This window comes from Podarcis melisellensis (assembly GCF_964234715.1).
Source record: "Podarcis melisellensis genome assembly, chromosome: 10".
Classification (NCBI taxonomy): Eukaryota; Metazoa; Chordata; class Lepidosauria; order Squamata; family Lacertidae; genus Podarcis; species Podarcis melisellensis.
In genome coordinates this window covers 70,313,232-70,339,260 of record NC_138542.1, presented here as the reverse complement: position 1 = coordinate 70,339,260, position 26,029 = coordinate 70,313,232, and the positions used below count along the sequence as shown (strand labels likewise).

The window sequence follows — 26,029 nt, the reverse complement described above, 5'->3', positions numbered from 1 at the left end:
GAAAACACGACATAATATTTCAAAGCAACAAGGTATTAGAAGCCTGCTTGAATACCTGGGGAAAACTCGGCATACCTGCTTCATTTAATTCCAATAAAGCCGATTAATGCACAAGGGATCCCTACGCGCTTCCACCACTCTTGCCCCGCACATGGAGGACTACCCACGAGAACCGGAAGTGAATGCTACGCCGACCTCTTGGCTGATGCTATTATCTCTTTGATTGGGAGGAAGGCCGGAAGCAAAGAGGAAGTACGTCAGCAAACTCCGGGCAACGTGTCCGTTCGCGCCCTCCGAGCCCTGGCAACGGCTCGGCCGAACCCGGAAGAGCCCGCGGGCCGGCGAGCTTTATGGCTCGCCAGGAGCGTCAATCAGGGTAAGGGCGGGGCCTAGGCGCCTAGCAAGGTAGGCTGCGCGAAGCAAAAACCCTGGAGGCGGGTTAGGTGGGCGTGCAAAGGCGACGCCTCTTTCCTGCTTTCAAGTTTCTTCCAAGATGAGAGTGAGAGTCTGGGAAGGGGAAAAGGGAAATTGTTAATCCACACCCTTAATTAACTGCAAATGAGGGCTAAAACCCTGGTTGCATGGGGTGGGGTGTTAGATATATTGAAATTAGGGTTGAATTGCATCTTTATTTTGGGAGGAAATTTGCTGGAACTTTAAAAATGGCAAGAAATCACTTTTTCTGTGCATTTTAATCCACAGGTTTTCTGTTAGTATGCGTGCATTTCAGAGCCTGTGTGTAATTTTATAATCTGCTTTTTGCTTTTAAGTTTCTTTTTATTTGGGTGAGTGTGTGTGTCTGGTTTAAACTATTAAGTCCATTTTTCTTAGGGTCTATTTCTTTCCCTGCCCACCCCCTAATATTCCTAAGAGGGGTCTCTTCTCCAGTCTTCAGAGGCAGAAAAAGGTCCCCCTTTCCTTCCACTCTGCAGTTTTAATCCGAAATCTTAGGCGCAGAACTGCACCCAGAGCTCAGAAACTCTGCTAATGAAATTCCCAGTCTCAAAATGTGCCTGGAAAAATGGGAATTTCGAACAATGTTTTCACGTCTTTGCGAACCGCTGTGTGCTTTTTGTGATGTGGCGGCGTATAGATTATTTAATAAATCGTTAATTGGTTTAAAAAAACTTTTTAGCGCATTATCTTTAATATTAACTCACCTTTCTTTCCCTGACAGAGCCTTGAGGTGGCTTACTGATAAAGACAGGAGCAGCTAACAACATTGATGACGAATAATTTAAAATATAATAATAAAGGAATTAAAACTGTATTTAAAAATAAAAGTTGCGTTGGAAGCAAACGGATGATTACGGTAAAAACAGCAGGGCACCAGCCCTTCCAGTAAAATAAATAGCTATAATAGCAATAATAATTTTCATTGTAACAAAAAAAAGGGCACCGAGACTGTTGTGGCGAGTGTAACCTACAGTTAAAGCATTTAGCTTATACACCTGAGTTTTTAACACTGCGTTAACCGCCCCAATTCTGAATTAACACTCAAAAAAGGGTGATTTCTTACCATTTTGTTGAGGACAGTGAGACGACGTAAGCAGCTTCGCCTAACAGCCTTCGAGTGTGAAGCTCTGAACCAGAGTCCAGAAGGGGTCTCATCCTTGACACAGCCTTTGGGTCGGATACAAGGGAGCCAAGACGTCCACAGAGGTCTATACCCAACTTACCGGACGAAAAAACACCCCCAAGGTATAGCCGCAGGTGGTGGTGGGCTGGAATTGTGTGGGCGATCTTTGCTAAATATCAGGTGGTGGGGTTTCAACTTGGGGGAGGCCATAGGCAAAACTCTTGCTTCCATAAATTGGCGGTGGGCAACCTCAGGTGGCTAAGCTTGGAGCAAATTGCTGTGTCTCAGCTTTTAACCCACCTCACAAGGTTGTTGGGGTGAGGGAATGAGGGCAGGAGATCTTTGTGGCTGAGGGGCAGCCCTGGGAACAGCCTCCAGGATGGGTTAAAACGACAGTGGCACCTTGGTTCTCAAACGCCTTGGTACTCAAACAACTTGGAACCCAAACACTGCAAACCCGGAAGGAAGTGTTCCAGTTTACGAACATTTTTCGGAAGCCGAATATGCTCTGATTTGAGTGCCACACTTCCATTTTGAGGGTTACGCTGCGGTCTGTCTGTTTTTACTATTTATTTTGCGCTTTTGTTTTTGTGGCTTTTTTGTTTGGTTTTGGTGACTGTGGAACCCAGTTCAGCTACTGATGGATTGATTGTGTGACTGCAGTGCACGGTTTATTGCTTTCATTTTAGATCATGAGTAGGCAAACTAAGGCCAGGGGGCTGGATCCAGCCCAATTGCCTTCTCAGCATAGCTATCAACTTTTCCCTTTTCTTGTGAGGAATCCTATTCTGAATAAGGGAATTTCCCTTTAAAAAGGGGAAACGTTAACAGCTATGCTTCGCAGTCAGGCCCATGGACGGTCCGGGAATCATCGTGTTTTTACATGAGTAAAAGGTAAATATACCCCTGAGCATTAGTTGCGGCGCTCATCTCGCTTCGCTGGCCGAGGGAGCCGGCATACAGCTTCTGGGTCATGTGGTCAGCATGACTAAGCCGCTTCTGGCAAACCGGAGCAGCGCACGGAAACACCGTTTACCTTCCCGCCGGAGCAGTACCTATTTATCTACTTGCACTTTTGACGTGCTTTCAAACTGCTAGGAACTGCTGGGCATAGGAATTTGTTCATTATTTTTTCCAAAATATAGTCTGGCCCCCCACAAGGTCAGTGAACCGGCCCCCTGCTGAAAAACTGCTGACCCCTGCATTAGATAGTAAAATTCATGTTAAATTGCTGTTTTAGGGGTTCTTTTTAAAAGACTGGAACGGATCAATCCATTTTGGATTATTTTCTATGGGAAAGCATGCCTTGGTTTTGGAATGCTTTGGTTTTGGAACAGACTTCTAGAACGGATTAAGTTTGAGAACCAAGGTACCACTGTACACCTTAAATGGGCATTGTCATTCAAAATGGCCCTACTGGCCAGGACCAATGTGGTCCAGAACATCTGGAGGGTACCAGATGTTGTGGGGAAGGGTGCTGGAAGACTAGAAACAGATCCTGCGATTTCGTTCCTTTCCAGTCTCTGTCAGAGGAGTAGGCCACCAAAGCACCATCACCGACTACTTCAGAAGCAAACCCCAACCACCTAGATGTGCAGCTGTCGCGGCAAAAGACATTGAGTGCAAACGGGAGGTAGACTTCCTGGAATCCTTTTTCGCTCACGATGACTTTTTAGACCCAGAGGACTCCTGCTCTGTTGTCGGGGACGGCGGGGACCCAGCCCTGATGGCTTCCAGGAAACGGCCACATTTCCCTGAGAGCCCCAACAACCTCGGGGTGGGCAGTGACCAGTGGGACCAGGATGAAAAACCACCACTGGGGCAGCGATCTGAGCAGCCCTGGGCTGATGGAAGCCTCAAGCCGGACGCCAATGACTTAGAGATTGATCCTCTGCCAGATGCGTGTTTTGGGCTCTTGGGAACCCCATGTTGGGATGTTCCCCGGGGAAACATAGAGCAGCTGCCCGACGAGGTTCTCCGCGAGATCTTTGCCCTCGTGCCTGCGGCCCATCTCTTCCAGAGCCTCACCTTGGTGTCTCATCGCTGGCACCGGATCATCTCTGACCCTCAGGTGAGCGATGCTTCCTCCTTGGTTGGGTTAGAAATTAGCCAGGCGTGTTTTGCGACTGGCACGGGCTCAATTGTGGCCATGTGGAGATCTCTGGGTTCAAGGTTGGCAACTGATATCTCCCTCCGACTGGCCCCTCCAGCTTTCTTAAGCAGGTAAGCAGAAAAGCATATTTATTGCTTTTATGTACCGTATTTTACGCTCTATAGGATGCACTTTTCCCCCTCCAAAAATTAAGGGGAAACGTTTGTGCGTCCTGTGGCGCGAATGCAGGCTCCTTGGCTTCAGCGAAAGCAACGTGAAGCCTCCAAAGCGCAGAGGGAGCTCTCCCTCCGCATTCTGGAGGCTATGCGTTGCTTTCGCTGAAGCCTGGAGAGGGAGAGGGGTCGGTGCGCACTGACCCCTCTCGCTCTCCAGGCTTCAGGGATAGCTGCCTGAAGCCTTGGGAGCGCAGCGGCAAGACTCTCCTGGCTTCAGCAAAAGGAACATGAAGCCTTTGGAGCGCAGCGCGTGGTCCTGCTGCGCTCCAAAGGCTTCAGGGTTAGCTGCGCAAAGCATCCACAGGGCAGCGGGGTGCCTTCATCCCGCTGCCCTCCGGAGGCTTCGCAGACTGCCCCAGAAGCCTTGGAGCTGCGCAGCGCTCCCTCTGGCTATTCTGGCTTTTGTATAGCCCCATGAAACCTCCGCAGAGCACGGGGATGAAGGCTCGCCGTGCCCTGCGGAGGCTTTGCGCAAAGCTAGACCAGCTATCCCAGCAGCCTCTTGCTGTTCTGGATTTTTTCCCCCCTTGTTTCCTCCCCCCCAAACTAAGTGCGTTCTATCGTCTGGCACGTCCTATGGAGCGAAAAATACGGTATATCCCACCATTTTCCTCCCAAGGAGTGCATGGGGAGAAGTTCGCATGGCGCCTTCATTATACACCTTTAGGCGCCAGGCGAAAATGTTCCTTTTTTAACCAGGCCTTTGGTTGACTTGACATCCTATGCCCTTTTAAAATGGGGGGTATTTTGGGTGGGGGGCAGGGAGAGTTATTGGGTTGTTGTTCTTATTTTGATTATATATTTTGTGGTTTTATATTTTGATTTTTGTTCCATGAATAGCCCTGAGACCTCTGGGTATAGGGCAGTACAGTCATACCTCGGATTACAGACACTTCAGGTTATGCACTTCCAGGTTACCAACGCGCCGAAACCTGGAAGTACCGGAACGGGTTACTTCCGGGTTTCGGCGGTCGTACATGCGCAGAAGTGCTGAATTGCACTTTGCGCAGGCACATAAGTGCCGAATTGCAATCTGCGCGTGCGCAGACACACCTCTGCAGGTTGCGAATGCTGCAGGTTGCAAACATGCATCCCGCACGGATCACGTTCACAACCCGAGCGTCCACTGTATATAAATTCGATAAATAATAAGAATAATACATGCTTCACCCCCCCCTCCTCTGTTAATCCCCACAACAACTTTGTGAGGTAAGTTAAGACAGGGGTCAGCAAACTTTTTCAGCAGGGGGCCGGTCCACTGTCCCTCAGACCTTGTGGGGGGCCGGACTATATTTTGGGGAAAAAATATACGAACGAATTCCTATGCCCCACAAATAACCCAGAGATGCGTTTTAAATAAAAGCACACATTCTACTCATGTAAAAACACGCTGATTCTCGGACCATCTGCGGGTGGGATTGAGAAGGCGATTGGGCTGGATCCGGCCCCCGGGCCTTAGTTTGCTTAGCCACGGCTTAAGAGATACCGTATTTTTTGCACCATAACACTCACTTTTTTCCTCCTAGAAAGTAAGGGGAAATGTCTGTGTGTCTTATGGAGGAAATGCCTACGGGTGGCATGCCTACGGATTTTCCTCCTCTAAAAACTACGTGCGTGTTATGGTCGGGCGCGTGTTATAGAGTGAAAAATACGGTATTCCTAGCTGAGTGGGGATTTGAACCCTGATCTCCCAGGTCCTAGTAGGACGCTCTTAACTACGACACCCCACTGGCTTCCTAGAGAACTTCTGCTATGGGGTAGCTCTATCAATTAAGTAGGAAAGCTAAATGTCATTTAGAATAGGATGTGAAATATTTCCCCTGCATTTGTTTTATTCTGGATTGTTTTAATGTGTTGTAAACCGCTTTGAGATCTTTTTTCCCCTTTGAAATCTAAAGCTGTCCAGAAATGAAATGAAGAAGAAATTTTGCTGAGGAGAAAAAGGCACCTATACCGTCTGTTGTGGCAACCGCAACCTAGGTTTAAGGTGCCATTTGACGATTAGCTTATATAAAGTATAGTAAATAATAATAAATCTTATTATTTATACCCTGCCCATCTGGGCGGCTCCCAACTGAATATTAAAAACACAATACAGCATTAAACATTAAAAACTTCCCTAGACAGGGCTGCCTTCAGTTATCTTTTAAAAGTCAGATAGTTGCTTATTGCCTTGATATCTGATGGGAGGTCACTATATCTGAGTTCCTAACACTGCTTGTTTTACTCCTCTGGGAGGGAAGAATGCATAAATTAAACTTTGTTCGGTTTCCAGAAAGGAGCTGATGTATTGCTTTGGTTTTCTGCAGTTTGTTCCTTGGAAAAAACTCTACTACAAGTATCTAAAGTCCGAGGCCCAGGCCAAGCTGATTGTGCAGGCAATCCTGCAACGATACGACCTGACCCCAAAGCAGACCCACTTTCCGCTGGGGTTTTTACGGTGAGTGATGCTTCCAGGGTGGATTTGATTTAAATCATTAGTCAGTAAGACTCAGATTTAAATCATCATCATTATTATTGTTTTACGGAAAAACTCCTGCTGGTATAATCTTAACATTTACAACCAGATGCAGGTTCCATTTTTGGAATACTAAATTTTCAGAGTAGTTTTTACAGTTCTATCAGAAAATTACTGATTTGGTTATACTATCAGAAATACATAGACACATAATTACGAAATTATGGTGAGGTTTAATAAGTTCACTGTTTATATTTGAACAACTTTTCTGCTGTACTTTATTGGAAGGAGAAAAATAGCCGTTTCCTTAATAACAATTTATTTAACTAAAGCAGTAACATTATAGCATATGTATCCACGTTTGTTAACTGATGTGGTTAACCTTTTTGTTTTGTTTTTAAATCCTTAGACTGAGTTTTGGCACACCTGAAAAACTTTAAAAAAATCCTTATTTCCTAATGAATAGCCTATGGACTATAATGTAACCTAAATGGAAAACTATCTTTAGAAAGATTTTTCCTCCCAAAGAATTTTATTTTAAAAATCCGATTTAAATTTTAAAAAGCTGATTTTTTTTTGAACGGATCCCGTTCGCATCCCGAGGTACCACTTTAGATGATAAAAAATAAAATTAAAAAATAAAATTCTTACCTGCACTGATGATAGTCATTGTTTAGAAGGGGGGCTTTTATCCATTTCTGCAGTAACATAATCAGTCAATCTGTAGTTGAACTGGGTTCCATACAGTCACAAAAACAATTTAACTGAAACAGCCTCAAAAACAAAAACGCAAAATAAATAGTAAAAACAAAAGTGCCAAACTTAATCCCTTCTGGAAGTCTGTTTGACTTCCGAAATGTTTGAAAACCAAGGCGCAACTTCCGATTGGTGCAGGCGCCCCGGAAACGATAGCCGACAGCCTCATTGGACATTCAGCTCCCGAAAAACAGTTCGAAAACCGGAACACTTTCTTCCGGGTTTTCAGCATTTGGGAACTAAGGCGTTTGAGAACCAAGGTACCACTGTATGTCATTTCCTGTGAAGACAGTCCTGACCTGGTGTATGAGGGCTCCATTAACACCATATTTATTTTTTTGCTTTGTTTCCACTCAGATGTGTTGCTTCTGCGAAGAGCCGTCGCTGCTGGGACCCAAGAGCGATCCGACAGTGCTTGACAAACCACTCTCTATTTTCCAAGGCCGAAGCCTGCCTTGCCAGCTGGCTGCCTGAGCTGTCGAGCCCCAACGCGGGAGTAAGTGTGGCATGCTTATACTATCTGCACTCTGCATATTTTGCTTCGATAAGGCAGCGATCCCACTGGACCTGGCAGCATGTGGCCGTTGAGCCCGGTGGCTGACCGTTCCCTGACGCTAGAGCTCTCAGCCCTCTTCCCCATTTGTGTGCGTGTGTGTGTATTTAATTTGTGGCTATCACTAAGGGGCCTTTGAGGTCATTGGAACCCCAATTAAAAGGGTTGCTTGTGACACACTGAGCATGCAAGGTGACTGTTGTTTAGTCGTTTAGTTGTGTCCGACTCTTCTTGACCCCCTGGACCAGAGCACGCCAGGCACTCCTGTCTTCCACTGCCTCCCGCAGTTTGATCAAACTCATGTTGGTCTCTTCGAGAACACTGTCCCACCATCTCGTCCTCTGTCGTCCCCTTCTCCTTGTGCCCTCCATCTTTCCCAACATCAGGGTCTTTTCCAGGGAGTCTTCTCTTCTCATGAGTTGGCCAAGGTATTGGAGCCTCAGCTTCAGGATCTGTCCTTCCAGTGAGCACTCAGGGCTGATTTCCTTCAGAATGGATCGGTTTGATCTTCTTGCAGTCCATGGGACTCTCAAGAGTCTCCTCCAGCACCAGAATTCAAAAGCATCCATTCTTCGGCGATCAGCCTTCTTTATGGTCCAGCTCCCACTTCCATATATCACTACTGGGAAAAGGTGACAGAGCCATTGGTGTAAACAGTTATCGTGTTGGAAAGCGGGTGTTGCTGTACTAGGTTCACCAGCTTTGCATAATTACCGTATTTTTCCATGTATAAGAAGACCCCTATTTTTTTAACCCAAAATTAATAAATTAAGTTGTTTAAAGCCCTAAACGGACTCGGTTCAGTATACCTGAAGGAGCGTCTCCACCCCCATCGTTCTGCCCGGACGCTGAGGTCCAGCTCCGAGGGCCTTCTGGCGGTTCCCTCGCTGCGAGAAGCAAAGCTACAGGGAACCAGCCAGAGGGCCTTCTTGGTGGTGGCACCCGCCCTGTGGAACGCCCTCCCACCAGGTGTCAAGGAGAAAAACAACTACCTGACATTTAGAAGACATCTGAAGGCAGCCCTGTTCAGGAAAGTTTTTAATGTGTGACATTTTAATGTATTTTTAATCTTTCTTGGAAGCCGCCCAGAGTGGCTGGGGAAACCCAGCCAGATGAGCGGGGTACAAATAAATAATAATAATAATAATAATAATAATAATAATAATAATAATAATAATAATAATGCTTTTTTGGGGGGGTGGGGGAGGTCACTTCCGCCAATCACTCGCCCACCTGCCCGCCACTGCCGATCGCTTGCCACAGCCACTGCCGGTCGCGCACCTTGCCGCAGCCGCCGATTGGCTGCCGGTCTCGCCACAGCCGCCAACCACCTGCCCAATTGCCACAGCCAACCGCCAGCAGGCCTTGCTGCAGCCACCAATCACCTGCTTGCTGCTGCCATTAATTGCCTGGTTGTTTCATGCTGTTCAAGTGCTCAAAATGCATTACATTCCTGGGCCACCATATTTTTCCCTGTATAGCACGCCCCCATGTATAAAAAGCCCCCTATTTTTGTGGCCTCCAAATTGAGAAAATGGGGAGAGATTGTATCCGTGTATAAGACGACCCACAATTTTGAACCTAATTTTTTAATAAAAAACCCTAGTCTTATACCCTGAAAAGCGCGACAAGTTCTGTTATCCTTTGACAGATGGTTCTCTGGTTCCATGTTGGAACTAGGCCTGGTAAATTGCATTTCTAAAGCCTAATGATAATAATAACATTAAATTATTTGTACCCTGCCCATCTAACCAGGTTGCCCCAGCCACTCTGGGCGGCTTCCAACACATCTAAAAACATAATAAAACATAAAACTTAACCTTTGCGATGAACCTAATTATTATTGTTTTTTAAATATCCTTTCCAGCCTCCGTACATTTGGGCCATATTTGCTACTATTGTGCTGATCTCTGGAGGTGTCTCTGACGTCCAGGAGCTGGTGGCTTCCGTTAGGAGACCCAGCTCCAGCCTCTCGCTAGCGGACGTCATGGAAGTTCTGTACTGCATGGCCACTGTGCTGTTTGCCATGCGGGATAAAAAGATTCACATCAGCAACAGGTACGTCTGCCAAGGCCCAGGGGCTTAAAAGGGGCGCAGGGCAGTCAAGGGTCCCAGCGGCGGCGAAACCCAAGTTGCATCCTTGAACGCAGACGCACATTTGCCTTGACTCCTTCTGTGCCAAATTTTAAACACCAGCTGAAAATTTTTCTGTTCCGCCAGGCCTGCGCAGAGGCAGTTAAGGATATAACCTTCCGCAGCGGTTAATTTGATACCTGTCTTTAACTCTTTAAAACGGTTTCATAGGCGCCGACTCCATGGGGCCTGAGGGGGCCCGAGCCCCCTCAAAAATTCGTTTGGGGGGGCTCTGCCCCCCAATAATTTAAGAAAATTATTACCGTAAATTTCGCTCTGTGCGTGTTATTGAGCGAATGTGTGGTCCCTGGAGCTGACTCGCCGGAGCGCAGGGGCAAAAATAGGCAAAAATAAGATCGGGCAGTCGGGCGGAGGGAAGGCAGAAGCTTTCCTCAGGGTCTTACTGCCCACCCGCTTCTGTTGCTGCGTTTGCTCAAACTCAACAAAGAGCAGGGAATCCCCTGCCCTCCTGGCAAGCAGAGGGTTAAGGAAAGGATCGAGTCCTTCCTTCTAATTCTTTCCTAGTCACACTGCGTGCAGGCTCCAGGTGGGAGAGAGAGAGAGAGGGCTGGCTTGGGAGGGGGGACTTTTGCCTTCCTTTCCTCCCCCCCACCCCGTTAAACTCCTCGCCCGCATTCTTAGCCAGCTGCTTCTCTGCACACCCCTCTTGTGCTTCTTGTCCCTTCTGTGTTTTTCCTTCCCTCCCCATTAAAAACGTGGTGACAAAGCACGGATCCACATGGATCCTCAGGATTTTTGCATTGGGTCACCCCAAATTCACCATCAGATCACATAGCATGTCCATGGCTACATCTTGCACCAAAAAAATCACGCACCCACTGTTGCCTAGGGTCACAGTGGTGCAAAAACGTGGTTACAAAGCATGGATCCACATGGATCCTCAGGATTTTTGCATTGGGCTACTCCAAACTCACTGTCAGATATTAAAAATCTTTATAAAATAGAGAATTAAATACATACAGAATGTTAAATTTTCAGTTTCGAAATATTAGTACTAGTTTAGTACTGTATTTCTATATTACAATAGTACTGTATTAGTTATTTTCAAATACTTAAATATTTTTAGGGTGTAAGACCCAATTAAAGCCCGTTATTTACATACAGTATTACAGTATTTACATACAGTATTAGGCATACTGTATTAACTTTATTAACTGTATTAAAGCATTAACTTTGAGATATTATTTTTATTTAATGAACCCTCAGCCTTATTCAAAGTAAGCTTAAATTAGCTATTTCACTTATTAATCAAAGTGCTATTACCGTGCGACAGCAATATTTTATGTTTTATTCTTTTAATGATAGTTTAGGATTTATTTAAATATCATTTCAGTCTTTTCAGAGCTATATATTCACTGCTCTGTAATAGTCTATAAGCATAATTGTTACTGTAAATTAAATTAGCTTTTTACGAAAATACCGTGCGTGTTTATGTTTTGTTTCTTTTTTCATAGCCAAAAAGTGTTTCAGGCTTGTTGAGTTTCCCGGAGTGTGGAGTTGTAGAGAGTCGAGTTTTCGGGGTTCTAATGTTGATCATATGACTCTAAAATACTTTTTTAAAACTTTAAAACTCACTAATTTTCATCTAAAATTTAGAAAACTTCCTGGGGCAGGACCCCGGTATGGGCCCCCCCAATATTTTTTATAAGTCGGCGCCCCGAACGGTTTTCTTGTATGGTTTTGTGTGTTCTGTGCAATGAACCCCTTTGATTTTGATTTTTAAGAAATGAAGCAGTGGTATGCAATATATACCGTATTTTTCGCTCTATAAGACGCACTTTTCCCCTCCTGAAAAGTAAGGGGAAATGTGTGTGCGTCTTACGGAGCGAATGCAGGCTGCGCAGCTTTCAAGCTTTCACTGAAGCCAGGAGAGCATGAGGGATCAGTGCGCACCGATCCCTCTTGCTCTCCTGGCTTCGCTTCGCTGCGCAGCGCCCCTTTAGCAAAGCAGGAGGAGAAACGGAGCCCCTTCCCTTTCTCCTCCCGCTTTGCTAGAGCGGCGCTGAGCAGAGGGAGAGAGAACATTTTTTTTCTTCTCCTCCTCTAAAACTAGGTGCGTCTTATGGTCGGGTGCGTCTTATAGAGCGAAAAATACGGTATATGTTTCAAAAAATTCAATTCATTCTCCCGCTTAGACTACTGCAATGCTCTCTACGTGGGGCTACCTTTGAAGGTGACCCAGAAACTGCAATTAATCCAGAATGTGGCAGCTAGACTGGTGACTGGGAGTGGCCGCCGGGACCACATAACACCCAGTACTTTGCTGAGCACAATTCAAAGTGTTGGTGCTGACCTTGAAAGCCCTAAACGGCCTCAGTCCTGTATACCCGAAAGAGCGTCTCCACCCCCATCGTTCAGCCCAGACACTGAGATCCCGGGCCAAGGGCCTTCTGGCAGTTCCCTCCCTGCAAGAATTAAGGTTACAGGGAACCAGACAGATGGTCTTCTTGGTAGTGGCGCCCGCCCTGTGGAACACCCTCCCTTCAGATGTGAAGGAAATAAGCAGCTACCCTATCTTTAAAAGACATCTGAAGGCAGCGCTGTTCAGGGAAGTTTTTAATATTTAACGCTGTACTCTTTTTAGCACTTGATTGGGAGCCGCCCAGAGTGGCTGGGGAAACCCAGCCAGATGGGCGCGGTATAAATAATAAATTATTATGATTATGATTATTAATCATTTCCCAGAATTCTTTTATTACTTTACAGTTCCACCACAGGTGGCAAAAGGTGCCTTCTTTTTCTTTACATTTCCAGCAGATATTTGAACTTGTCCTATACATTTTTGTTAATTTACTCGGGGTTAAATACCAGTGAGACATCATTTTTGCAACATTTTCTTTTAATGTACGACATATTGTGAATCTCAAATCCCCCTTCCATGATTTCCCCCATGCTGACATCTGTATATTCTTATCTAGGTTTGTTTTTTCCATCCTCGCTTAATGCTATTAGGGACCTCTTTCCATTCATACACTCCTTCTCTCCGCGTCCTTGTAGGTTTCACTACAGCATTTTCTACTGCCTCTATCTCCTGGAGAATTCTAACAACGGCACCACATTCGTCGAGCCGGAATGGGGCAGCTCCGGATACGAAAGAGGCCCTCAGTGCAGGTACTTGCTATCGTTACGTCGAAAGCTGAAATGAACAGCGGCCGTTGCCAGCTTGCCTTGCAAGCCCTCCTGAATCTTCCAACGTTTCAGGTTCATTGGATGAGTTCTGGTGTGATGAGAGAGGGAGGAAAATTTCCTGTATCAGCTTTCTCCCTCGCGGGTCAGGTTGGGGCTGCCACAGATTCGGAGAACGGGGGTTCATTTGATTGCCATGTTCTGTTGTTGTCGTTTAGTCGTGTCCGACTCTTCGTGACCCCCTGGACCAGAGCACGCCAGGCGCTCCTGTCTTCCACTGCCTCCCGCAGTTTGGTCAAACTCATGTTCGTAGCTTCGAGAACACTGTCTGACCATCTTGTCCTCTGTCGTCCCCTTCTCCTTGTGCCCTCCATCTTTCCCAACATCAGGGTCTTTTCCAGGGAGTCTTCTCTTCTCATGAGGTGCCAAACTATTGGAGCCTCAGCTTCAGGATCTGTCCTTCCAGTGAGCACTCAGGGCTGATTTCCTTCAGAATGGATAGATTTGATCTTGCAGTCCATGGGACTCTCAAGAGTCTCCTCCAGCACCAGAATTCAAAAGCATCCATTCTTCACCGATCAGCCTTCTTTATGGTCCAGCTCTCACTTCCATACATCACTACTGGGAAAACCATAGCTTGAACTATATGGACCTTTGTCAGCAAGGTGATGTCTCTGCTTTTTAAGATGCTGTCTAGGTTTGTGTTCCATGCCGTTTCATTAATCCATGTTGGTTTTGTTCCTTTTCTTCAGCAACCCTGATACACGACTCACTTGTGAACAGCAGAATATCTTAAATCACGCAATTGCACCAGGGGAGGTTATGAAAATCATCGCTTTTGCAGGTAAGGTGTCTTAAGTCGACACAGAATCATCTTCTTCTTCTTTGGCGATCCCTCGTAGCCGAGTAAGATTGTCTTCCATGGGTACGGTCTTAACAGTGAGTCCGTAAGTGACTGTGGAGGCCAATTCTGGATCCACACGTCCTTCCACAGTGGGGACATAGGTTTCCAGGCGGGAGTTGATCACGGTGAGGGTTTGCCAAACGTAGCTTCCTCTTAGCACGTTTCTCCCTTGCGTCCTGAGTTGAAGTGTCTTCAAAGCCCATGACACCTTTGGCAAAGGCTGTTCTCCAATTGGAGCACTCGCAGGCCAGTGTTTCCCAGTTGTCGGTGTTTATACTACTTTGTGGCCTTAAACGTACAGGCCTTAAAATGGCCGCTTGATGGCGCATGGCGCCTTTTGAACTCTCCCTACCCTTTGGTGATGGTTGTGGCATTTTCTGGTGACAATTCCTTGGTTTATTCAGGCCACCCTAAACTTACTTAGTATATGTAGACCAGATTCATATATCATCATCATCATTATTTTATTATTATTATGCTGCCCTTCATAACATGATCTCAGGACAGTTCACAGAATAAAAATACAAGATAAAAGCACAAGTAAATTATTCAGACGAAAACCGCAAACCAACAGCCCCGCTTCCCACAGACACATTTAAAAGGTGGTAGAATATTAATAAGCCAAAGGCCTGGCTGAAGAGTAATGTTTATATATGTTATAGAATATACAGTGGCACCTCAGGTTACATACGCTTCAGGTTACATACGCTTCAGGTTACAGACTCCACTAACCCAGAAATTTTACCTTGGGTTAAGAACTTTGCTTCAGGATGAGAACAGAAATCGTGCTCCGGCGGCGCGGCAGCAGCGGGAGGCCCCATTAGCTAAAGTGGTGCTTCAGGTTAAGAACAGTTTCAGGTTAAGTACGGCTCTCCGGAACGAATTAAGTACTTAACCTGAGGTACCACTGTATATTTATTCTGTATTTTATAACGTATAGAATACTTTGAGTCCCCGTCAGGGAAAAAGTCAGGGTATAAATAAATATGTAATGAAAAGGGTGATAATAATGCATCTGAATTGACAGAGTACAGCCAGTTATTGCTTCAATTTCCGTCACTGTAACTAATCAGAACATAGCTCTTTATCTAAATAAGTCTTGTTGGACTTCTGGCTCCCATCAACCGCAGTCCATGTGGCCAGCGGTCAGCCGTCCAGCAGCTTTTGGTGGGTTGTAGCTGCTCCAGCCATGATCTACACTACAGTTTTGGAACTGTGAAAAGAGTTTCTGTTTCCTCCTCAGGGACAGGGAAGACTTCCACCCTGATCAGGTACGCTGAGAAATGGTCCAAGCTCAGATTCCTGTACCTGGCGTTCAACAGGACCATTGCGGATCAGGCTGCGCAGAGGTTCCCCCCAAACGTGACGTGCAAGACGGTCCACTCCTTGGCCTTCGCAGAAGTCGGGAAGAAGTAAGTGGCAGACTTCTCGTGGATGTGCCCAGTTCTGGGCACCACAGTTCTGGGCACCACAGTTCAAGAAGGACACTGACAAACTGGAACGTGTCCAGAGGAGGGCAACCAAAATGGTCAAAGGCCTGGAAACGATGCCTTATGAGGAACGGCTAAGGGAGCTGGGCATGTTTAGCCTGGAGAAGAGGAGGTTAAGGGGTGATATGATAGCCATGTTCAAATATATAAAAGGATGTCACATAGAGGAGGGAGAAAGGTTGTTTTCTGCTGCTCCAGAGAAGCGGACACGGAGCAATGGATCCAAACTACAAGAAAGAAGATTCCACCTAAACATTAGGAAGAACTTCCTGACAGTAAGAGCTGTTCGACAGTGGAATTTGCTGCCAAGGAGTGTGGTGGAGTCTCCTTCTTTGGAGGTCTTTAAGCAGAGGCTTGACAACCATATGTCAGGAGTGCTCTGATGGTGTTTCCTGCTTGACAGGGGGTTGGACTCGATGGCCCTTGTGGTCTCTTCCAACTCCATGATTCTATGAAATACAGGAACACAAGAAGCAGCCTCAATGGCCCATCAGTGGCCAGCATCCTGGCCTTGCAGTCACCGACCAGATGCATGTGGGGAGGCAGCAAGCAGAGGGCCTTCTCAGTGGTGGTGCCCGCCCTGTGGAACGCCCTCCCACCAGATGTCAAAGAGAACAACAACTACCAGACTTTTAGAAGACATCTGAAGGCAGCCCTGTTTAGGGAAACTTTTAATGTTCAATAAGTTATTGTATTTTAGTGTTTTGTTGGAAGCTGCCCAGAGTGGCTGGGAAAACCCAGCCAGATGGGCGGGGTATAAATAATAAATTATTATTATTATTATTATTATTATTATTATTATTAGTATCATCTGAGCACAGGAGCAATCCTCTCTCCTCCTGTGGTTCCTAGCGACTGGTCTTCAGAAGCATTGCTGCCTCCGACAGTGGAGGGCAGAACTTCTTCTTTGGCGATCACTCATAGCCGAGTAAGATTCTCTTCCGTAAACACGATTTTAACAATGAGTCCGTAAGTGACTGTGGAGGCCAATTCTGGATCCGCACACAGCCATACTGGCTAGTAAGCTTTACAGCTGTCAGATGGCAGTGGTGGTTGCTTGTGAGTAACCAGTCAGGGCTCTGGTTACTCCAGCCCCTCTGGGCAGCTTCCAAAAAAATATTAAAATACCGTAATACATCAGACATTAAAAGCTTCCCTAAACAGGGCTGCCTTCAAATGTTTTCTAAAAGTCTGGTAGTTGTTGTTCTCTTTGACATCTGGTGGGAGGGCGTTCCACAGGATGGGTGCCACCACCGAGAAGGCCCTCTGCCTGATTTCCTGTAACATGGCTTCTTGCAGTGAGGGAACTGCCAAAAGGCCCTCAGAGCTGGACCTCAGTGTCCGGGTAGAGCGATGGGGGTGGAGACGCCCCTTCAGATAAGAACTTCGCAGCAGAAGTGGCAGATAGAGGTTGTGTAAAACCTATTTACAAGCAGATAGAGGTTGTGTAAAACCTATTTATAAGCATTTTATTCAGCATTAGGACAAAGGAAAAACATGTCTGCTTCCTTCGTGTCCATGCAAACAGCATGCAAACAACGGAAGTTCCCAGCAGGCTGTGCTGGAAGTAAACAGACATGTGACACATCTGTTTTAAGGTGGATCGGAACATCCTAATCCTAACATGGAGGGCGTCCCCTTGAACGAGGAGCCCTCGGACTTCACGGTTGTAAAGTCTCTTCCTTCTCTCTCTCTCCCACCCGTTGCCCCACTTCCAACCCGGTGCAGCTACAAGAAGAAGCTCAACGCTGGCTCGCTGAGCTCCTATTGTGTCAGCTTCGTCCTCCGCAACCGCGAGGGCCAGTCGTTGTATATCAGAGCCAAGACAGTGATTGAGACCCTCTCAGCGTTCTTTGCCTCCGCCGACGAATCCATCTCTATGGAACACACGCCCCTCTGGTGCAAGAACAACCAGGGGCAGATCGTTCTTGTCCAGGAAGCAGAAAAGCGAGTGAGTGTTCGTGATGAGGAGAAGCTCGGCTCCTTTATTGCTCCAGGTTTGGGCAGGAAGGCGTTGCGGGCGGGCAGGGGGCTTGCCTGTAACCTCACTTCTCCCAGTGAGGGAACTGCCAGAAGGCCCTTGGAGCTGGACCTCAGTGTCCAGGCAGAACGATGGGGGTGGAGACGCTCCTTCAGGGATACTGGACCGAGGCCATTTACAAGTCTGGGGTGGGTAGGTCAAGTGTCCTCGAGGGATGGTCCAGCCTCTCTCCTCTCCCTTTGCAGGGGTGAGGGGTGGGGAGCAAGTTCAACCTCCAGCATCTTCAAGTAGGACTGAGAAAGAAGCCTACCTCAAACCCTGGAGATCTGCTGCCAGCCAGAGCACGCAGTACTGAGCTGCATGGAGCAGTGGGTCTGAATCAGTTTGTAAGGCATATTCCTCTGTTCCGTCTTCTTAGCCTGATCAACCCAGGCAATTCCCCCCCCCCCCCCACTTCTTGTGCCTTGTAGATCATCGTCAACGAAGCAAAGCAAATATGGGAAAATATGAAAAAGCTGGGGCCCGTCAGGGAGATTGCTTATAAGATGACTCATGATGGTAAGTGGGTGATCAGAGGTTGGGGAGAAAGGTCATGCTCCCTGCCTTGATTTCTGCCTGCAAATTATTATTATTATTATTATTATTATTATTATTATACCCCACCCATCTGGCTGTGTTTCCCCAGTCACTCTGGGCGGCTCCCAACAGAATATTAAAAACACGATAAAACATCAAATATTAAAAACTTCCCTGAACAGGACTGCCTTCAGATGTCTTCAAAAAGTCAGTTGTTTTTCTCTTTGACTTCTGACAGGAGGGCATTCCACAGGGAGGGTGCCACTACCGAAAAGGCCCTCTGTCTGGTTCCCTGTAACTTCGCTTCTCACAGGGAGGGAACCGCCGGAAGGCCCTCAGAGCTGGATCTCAGCTTTTGGGTGCTTGTAGAAATCCCAAAGTGGTGTTGATGAGTCATGGTTTTGCTGCTATAGGTGTAGACACCTATAGGCTTTAAAAAAACCCAAAGATGGCGTTATATTGCACTCTGAATTATTATTTTTTGACAAATGTTGTGTCCTCCTTTCTAGGGTACTTGAAACTCTGGCAGCTCCAAAAGCCTTCTCTTTCTCACTATGATGCAATCTTCGTCGATGAGGCCCAAGACTGCACCCCCGGTGAGTAATAATTTGGGTTGCACTGAAATGAGTTTGACTTTTTCCAAGCCCCCCCTCTCATAAACGGGGTGAAGTGTTCTCTTCCTTTAAAATCGACGTAGACAGATTTGTCACGGCGAACACTTGGCTAAAAGGGCAGGAGGGATCTGTCGTTTTGCAGCAAAAGACTTTGCTTCCAGACTATTTATTATTATTTTCATTTCTATACCGCTTTATATATTTTTTAAAAAAATCTCAGAGCGGTTTACAGAATATTAAAACGTCAAAAAAATCAATAAGACCATCTGAAGAAAGTCAAATATAGACTATACAGTGAAAGCAACATAATTAACAGAAAACTAAAATATTATCTTAAAGATTTCAAAACCAAACATTACAAAGGAAGTCAACTACTGAATACATATTTAACACAAAAAAACAAATCTTAAACATTAAACAATAAGCATCGGAGACCCAGGGTGCATATTTTGATTTAATCAGACGATACGATAATCTTCATTGTCATTGTCCCATATAGAACAACGAAATTGAAAATCTACCGGTACATCAGACATTCAGAAACTAACAAGCCTGCTATCGCAGCCTGGTTAGCCCCCTAAAAACTCTGATACCCCATTTTTAAATACAATATACTCCCATAGAGACTCCTTACACTGTGTTTAAAACCAAAATCGCATTTGGATAGAAACTGTTTCTCAGGCGGCTAGTCCTAGTCTTTAGAACACTGTACCTTCTAAAAAGAGTATGAAAAAATGGATTGATAACCAGATGAAAATTCAGCAGAAGCTGAATGAGATCATTTCCGGGGTGCGCACTATCCTGCGCTATCTCTGCAGCTTTCTTATGGCACCTGGAAGCTAATCCAAGGTGGGAAGAGTGCACCCAATTATTCCCTCTGCAGTCTTTACAACCCTGGACAGTATTGTTTTTCCCCTGACCGTGCAGCTCCCAAACCACACACACAGACCATAAGTTAATACGCTCTCCACAGTACAATGGTAAAATGCCATCAACAGGGCCTTTGAGAGATTGTTTTTCCAGAGGATTCTCAGAAAATATAACCTCTGCTGTGTTTCAGATGGGACGCGGGTGGCGCTGTGGGTTAAACGACAGAGCCTAGGATTTGCCGATCAGAAGGTTGGCGGTTCTAATCCCTGTGACGGGGTGAGCTCCCGTTGCTCGGTCCCTGCTCCTGCCAACCTAGCAGTTAGAAAGCACGTCAAAGTGCAAGTAGATAAATAGGTACCGCTCCAGTGGGAAGGGAAACGGCTTAGTCATGCTGGCCGCATGACCCAGAAGCTGTATGCTGGCTCCCTCGGCCAATAAAGCGAGATGAGCGCCGCAACCCCAGAGTTGGTCACGACTGGACCTAACGATCAGGGGTCCCTTTACCTTTACCTTTTTATGTTTCAGATATTAATGGCGGTTGACATTTAGAAAGATAGACTTGTGGAAGCGATGAGTTTTTAGGTGTGGTATTGAGGATGTTCCTGGGCGGCTTTGGAGTAAAAATACAACAAAAGAGTAAAAATACATTAAAACATTGATCATTAAAAACTTCCCTAAACAGGGCTGCCTTCAGATCATTAAAGGTGCCTCTGCCCGTCTGTACCTCTCTCCCCTGTGAAAAATTCACCACGACCTGCATAAACATATGTTTTTCAGTGTACGGTTGAGAAGTTTTGATTCTCTTTCTGAATACGCCATTCCTCTTCCTGCAGCTATCATGGACATTGTCCTCTCCCAGTCGTGTGGCGCCATCTTGGTAGGAGACCCTCACCAGCAGATTTACTCCTTCCGCGGCGCGGTCAATGCGCTGGCCGAAGTGTCTCACACCCACATGTTCTACCTCACAAAGGTGAGCCTCCGCAAAACTTCGTTTGGGCCCAGGTGCTTCATTCCGCATTCCCATTGGGGCAACCCACATTCCAGTGGCGGGCAGTTCCAGAAACTGGGCAGGGCGACAAATGCGAATTAGGGGGCGTCTTATACGCGGGGACAGGGACGCGGGTGGCGCTGTGGGTTAAACCACAGAGCCTAGGTCTTGCCGATCCGAAGGTCGGCGGTTCAAATCCCCGCAACGGGGTGAGCTCCCATTGCTCGGTCCCTGCTCCTGCCAACCTAGCAGTTCAAAGCGCAAGTAGATAAATAGGTACCGCTCCGGCGGGAAGGTAAGCGGCGTTTCTGTGCACTGCTCTGGTTCACCAGAAGTGGCTTAGTCACGCTGGCCACATGACCCGGAAGCTGTACGCCGGCTCCCTCAGCCAATAAAGTGAGATGAGCACCACAACCCCAGAGTCGGTCACGACTGGACCTAACGGTCAGGGGTCCCTTTACCTTTACTTATACGTGGGGACATTTCCCCACATTTTCTTAAATCTGAGTCCCCCAAAGTAGCAGGGGGCGTCTTATACATGGTGGCGTCTTATAGACGGAAAAATACGCTACGACTACCTCTAGTAGTAAGGAGCTTGGAAGCCCAAAACCAGATAGGAGAACGGTGGCCCAGTTCCTGAGCATCTTTTCCAGTTTCCCCTTTGCTTGCTTGCTTCTGCAGAGTTTTCGGTTTGGTTCCGAAATAGCTTACGTCGCCGCTACTCTCCTGGACGTCCTCAAGAAAGTTCGAAAACAGACGTTGGTCGGCGGCAGCCAGGAAGGTGAGACATTCAACTCAGCCGTATTCCTTTTTTATTTTTTTAAGGAAGCACCAGGGTGGGTTTGATTTAAATCAAATCGATTTAAATCATTAGTCAGTAAGACTTGATTTAAACCATTATTTTTTACAGAAAGACATTCCTGCTGGTATAATCTTAATATTTACAACCAAGTGAAGGTTTCATTTTTGGAATAATGAATTTTCAGAGTAGTTTTTACACTTATATCAGAAATTACAGATTTGGTTATACTGTTAGAAATACATAGACAGATAATTGTGAAATTATTGTGAGGTTTAATGAGTTAACCGTTTATATTTGGACAACTTTTCTGCTGTACTATATTGGAAGGAGAAAAATAATCATTTCCTTAATAAGAATTAAAACAATTTATTTAACTAAAACAGTAACACTGTAGCATATGTATCCATGTTTGTTAACGGCTGTGGTTACATTTTTTTTCATTAAAAGAACAAACATACTGAGTTTCAGCACACGTGAAAAACTTAAAACAAATCCTTGTTTCCTGATAAATAGCCTTTGGACTATAACGTAACAAATAGAAAACTATCTTTAAAAAGATTTTTTCCTCCAAAAGCATTTTATTTTAAAAATCCAATTTAAATTTTAAAAATCTGATTTAAATTTTAAAAATCCATATATATATAATCATTGATTTTTATCCACCCTGGGAAGCACTGATTCTCTCAGCTCAGTCTACGACAGATACTTTGCTTCGCTTTTTGGCAGGTAATATCACCGGGACTGATGTGACGGGGAAAGTAACTCGCTTGTCTCGGTGCAACCAAACCGTCTTTGAGGATGCTGTGAAACTTACGAATGGAGAACCACCGGATAAAATACACATCCTTGGGGTATGGAACTAGCTATACACAGGGTTGGGTGGTGGGGCGGAAAAAGTTTTGGGGTTTTGCTTGGAGCCCTGGATTTCAGGGGTGAGAGCAGACATCACATTTTTAATGGGCTAGGGCTGTTCTTGAACCACCCACTCAACATTCAGTGCAAATGGGATCTAGGGGTCTTGTTGTTTAGTCGTTTAGTCGTGTCCGACTCTTCGTGACCCCCTGGACCAGAGCACACCAGGCACTCCTGTCTTCCACTGCCTCCCGCAGTTTGGTCAAACTCATGCTGGTAGCTTCGAGAACACTGACCAGCCATCTCGTCCTCTGCCGTCCCCTTCTCCTTGTGCCCTCCATCTTTCCCAACATCAGGGTCTTTTCCAGGGAGTCTTCTCTTCTCCTGAGGTGGCCAAAGTCTTGGAGCCTCAGCTTCAGGATCTGTCCTTCCAGTGAGCTCTCAGGGCTGATTTCCCTAAGAATGGATAGGTTTGGTCTTCTTGCAGTCCATGGGACTCTCAAGAGTCTCCTCCAGCACCAGAATTCAAAAGCATCCATTCTTGGGCAATCAGCCTTCTTTATGGTCCAGCTCCCACTTCCATATATCACTACTGGGAAAACCATAGCTTGAACTATACGGACCTTTGTTGGCAGGGTCCCTCCAAGTCCAACGTCCTGTCCACTCCCAGAGTCTATGTGCAATTCACCTTCCTTTTATTTTTTGTTAGGGGCTTAAAGCCTTTGGCCTCGAGAAGATCCATGACATATGGAAGCTCCTCCATCCCGAATGTAAGTACTTTGGCTGGTGCAAATACTCCTGGGGCTTCATTTCTGGGTCTCTGCCTCAACTGGGGAAAGCTGGGCCGTTTGCAATCTTCCAAAACCATTCCGGGATTTTGAAGCTGTGGACCATTTTCTGCTCATAATGGCGGACTCGGCTGGCAAGTGCCAACAGGACTGTGGCCAAAATGGGGCCATTGGGAAATGAGAGGGAAGTACAGCCATACCTTGGTTGTTGAATGTCCTGGAACTCGTACGTTTTGGCTCCCGAACGCTGCAAACCCGGAAGTGATTGTTCCGGTTTGCAAACGTCTTTTTGGAACCTGAACGTCTGACGGGGCTTCCGATTGGCTGCAGGAGCTTCCTGCAGCCAATCAGAAGCTGAGATTTGGTTTTCAAACGTTTTGGAAGTCAAACGGATTTCTGGAATGGATTGCGTTCGACTTCCAAGGTCCGACTGTATTGAGTTTGTGGGAGAGCCCCAGGGTCTGCAGAAGCACCGGAATGAAATCAAATCAAAAACTACAATAACCCCAATGAAGACTGGCGATTGCAGAAAGCTGTTGAGGAGGGAGAATGGAAAAGTAAAGGAGATTGGGAATGGAGTGGAAGGAAGTAGACACAGCTTGCTGACTGTCAAACACTGAACAGAAGCGTCTCAAACTGTAGCATTTTGTCACAAGCCCTGCTTGCGCCACCTAATTCAAATCACACATCATGCAAAACCATGGTTTATTAAACAACAGCTTAGTGTTATGTGTGAACCCTGCTTGACTGTGGTTTGTTTCCTCTCAACAAACCGTTATACGAAGCTGCGGCTTGTGGGCTCGAAAACTTCGGCTTGCTTTAACAGTGGCTTGGTGTTACGTGTGAACTCGACACCCTTAGCCAGGGCTTGCTTGATGACTCTACCCAGACGCTCACCCGTTGCTGGAAAACAAACCAAACTTTGAAGAAGCAAGCCGCTTGTTGGATCACCTGTGGGACAACTTACGATGCATGGTTGTTAAACAAACCATGGCTTGCCATCATGTGCGAACCAGGCCATTGGGTCAGGAAACTCTTGATAAGGAGGTCCAGAATCTAATGATAATCCAGACAAGATGGGGAATTTTACTGTGATGGGCCTAGGTTCAGAGGCGAGACGGGAGCAGATCCAGGATTGAGCAATGTGTGGACTGGGATCCGTAGAGACGGGCCGAGCGAAAGGTGCAAGGCATGATGAATGGATTTGCTAGTTCAGGCGGAAAAACTCGCTGGCAGAGTTGATGGGTTGATTTATGTGTGAACTGCCCACCAGCCGGCCAATGGCCTCTTCCTCCTTCAAGGCAGCTGGGAGGAACACCCCGTTTTCCTTGGCAGCCTTGCTTTCTCTTCATCATTTTGTCCCTGCTTGTGTGTTCCCAGTGAAACTGGAGGTGACGGACCCCTTTATCAAAAAGTGGATCGATAAGGGCTTTGCCGGCCTCAAGGACTATGCAGCAAAATCCGAAGATAAGCAGCTGGAGATGAAGATTGCCATTGTGGAGAAATACAAGGACCGCATCCCGGAGCTGGTGGAAAGAATAGAACAGTGTCATGTGCCCATTCCGCAGATCGCAGGTAAGAGGAGCGCAAGGCAACATTTTTGCTTTCGAGGCCAGAAGAGGAAATAAAACTTGACATTTTTTCTCAAGGACTGATTACTTTTACAGTGGTACCTCAGGTTAAGTACTTAATTCGTTCCAGAGGTCCGTACTTAACCTGAAACTGTTCTTAACCTGAAGCACCACTTTAGCTAATGGGGTCTCCCGCTGCCGCCGCCATGTAATTTCTGTTCTCATCCTGAAGCAAAGTTCTTAACCTGAAGCACTATTTCTGGTTTAGCGGAGTGTATAACCTGAAGCGTATGTAACCTGAAGCGTATGTAACCCGAGGTACCACTGTAGCTTAAATAATGATAATAATAATAATTTATTATTTATCCCCCACCCATCTAGCTGAGTTTCCCCAGCCGCTCTGGGCAGCTTCCAACAAAACACTAAAATACAATAACCTATTAAACATTAAAAGCTTCCCTAAACAGGGCTGCCTTCAGATGTCTTCTAAAAGTCAGATAGTTGTTTATTTCCTTGACATCTGATGGGAGGGCGCCACCACCGAGAAGGCCCTCTGCCTGGTTCCCTGTAGCTTCACTTCTCGCAGTGAGGGAACCGCCAGAAGGCCCTTGAAGCTGGACCTCAGTGTCTGGGCTGAACAATCAGGGTGGAGATGCTCCTTCAGGTATACTGGGCTGAGGCCGTTTTATCTGTACAACAATCCTGCGAGGTAGGTTAGGCTGAGAGATGGTGACTGGCCCAGCAGATGCTCTGTGACTGAGCTGTGGCCAAAGACTGGTGCCAGTCTCCAGTCCTTCATCCTCTGCTTTTCTGCCTTCAGATGCCCAGGCTGTGCCAGAACAGTTATCAAAGGAGCAGCTGGACAACTATTAAATCCCCTCTGATTAATTTACACATTTAGGGTAGGGATGGGCTGAGCACATGATTTCATCCCATGGCAATCGTAATCTGGGCCCGTCTCCCTTGCCTGTTTCCAAAATGGCAAAGAAATCAAGTATTTGAAATACAATACAATCACATCTCACATTTAACCAATTTCCAACCATATGTGGTTGATGGCAAGCCGGTCGAAACTGCGGGAGTCGAATCTGTTTTGGTTTTTGGTTTTGGTTAAGGGAAAAAGATGCAGTCTCTTAAAAAGAGAATTTCTTAGATGCTAAGGTTTGGGGCAAGTACTCTTTGGCAAGAGAACCCCAGCAGAGATTTAAAACCACAGCAGAGATTTAAAATCACTTTTGCAGCAAAGCAAAGCATGGAAATATAGACTATTCGACCTTTAAAATATCCCCTTCTAAGTTACTTCCAAAGTTCCTACTTCCTGTAGCGTAAAAAGAGACCACGCGTTTGGCAAGTTAATAACGGTTTACTTACAAACTCTTCAAAGGTCAGATTCGTGTGCTTTTCCATACGGCAGTCAGAAAACACAGGCAGTAAAACATAGGTTCCAAAGTGTGGTGAAGGTTTCTAAATTATTTGTATGGAAGCACGATGATGGCTTGCTTAAACCATGTGATCGAAGCTAGGAGCATCCAGCTTGCCCCTCCTTACTGGTAGAGTTCACATGGAGAAATGTGAAGAACAGAGGTTGCATAACCCTTCTTCTAAGGCGTGGGGGAGTAGTGACCTAGCTAGGCCCGGC

At 46.2% G+C, this 26,029-nt stretch overlaps 2 protein-coding genes across 2 annotated transcripts in view; one reads left to right on the top strand and one right to left on the bottom strand.

Annotated features, from left to right (window-relative positions):
* Nucleotides 1-185, bottom strand: part of ANKRD16 (ankyrin repeat domain 16) — a 30,869-nt gene extending 30,684 nt beyond the window's left edge. Inside the window, exon 1 of the mRNA XM_081927339.1 lies at nucleotides 76-185. The gene's annotated coding sequence lies outside the window, so the exon portion shown is untranslated. The remainder of the gene's footprint in view (nucleotides 1-75) is intronic.
* Nucleotides 186-373: 188 nt separating this feature from the next.
* FBH1 (F-box DNA helicase 1) overlaps nucleotides 374-26,029 on the top strand; it is a 37,568-nt gene continuing 11,912 nt past the window's right edge. Inside the window, exons 1-17 of the mRNA XM_081926852.1 lie at nucleotides 374-499; nucleotides 1,537-1,701; nucleotides 3,100-3,650; nucleotides 6,217-6,347; nucleotides 7,479-7,617; nucleotides 9,542-9,732; nucleotides 12,826-12,939; nucleotides 13,707-13,798; nucleotides 15,102-15,270; nucleotides 17,077-17,299; nucleotides 17,800-17,887; nucleotides 18,415-18,501; nucleotides 20,223-20,359; nucleotides 21,059-21,158; nucleotides 21,906-22,030; nucleotides 22,741-22,801; nucleotides 24,200-24,394. Of these exons, the coding sequence (XP_081782978.1) occupies nucleotide 499; nucleotides 1,537-1,701; nucleotides 3,100-3,650; nucleotides 6,217-6,347; nucleotides 7,479-7,617; nucleotides 9,542-9,732; nucleotides 12,826-12,939; nucleotides 13,707-13,798; nucleotides 15,102-15,270; nucleotides 17,077-17,299; nucleotides 17,800-17,887; nucleotides 18,415-18,501; nucleotides 20,223-20,359; nucleotides 21,059-21,158; nucleotides 21,906-22,030; nucleotides 22,741-22,801; nucleotides 24,200-24,394 (2,569 nt within the window). The 5' untranslated portion in view covers nucleotides 374-498. The remainder of the gene's footprint in view (nucleotides 500-1,536; nucleotides 1,702-3,099; nucleotides 3,651-6,216; nucleotides 6,348-7,478; nucleotides 7,618-9,541; nucleotides 9,733-12,825; nucleotides 12,940-13,706; nucleotides 13,799-15,101; nucleotides 15,271-17,076; nucleotides 17,300-17,799; nucleotides 17,888-18,414; nucleotides 18,502-20,222; nucleotides 20,360-21,058; nucleotides 21,159-21,905; nucleotides 22,031-22,740; nucleotides 22,802-24,199; nucleotides 24,395-26,029) is intronic.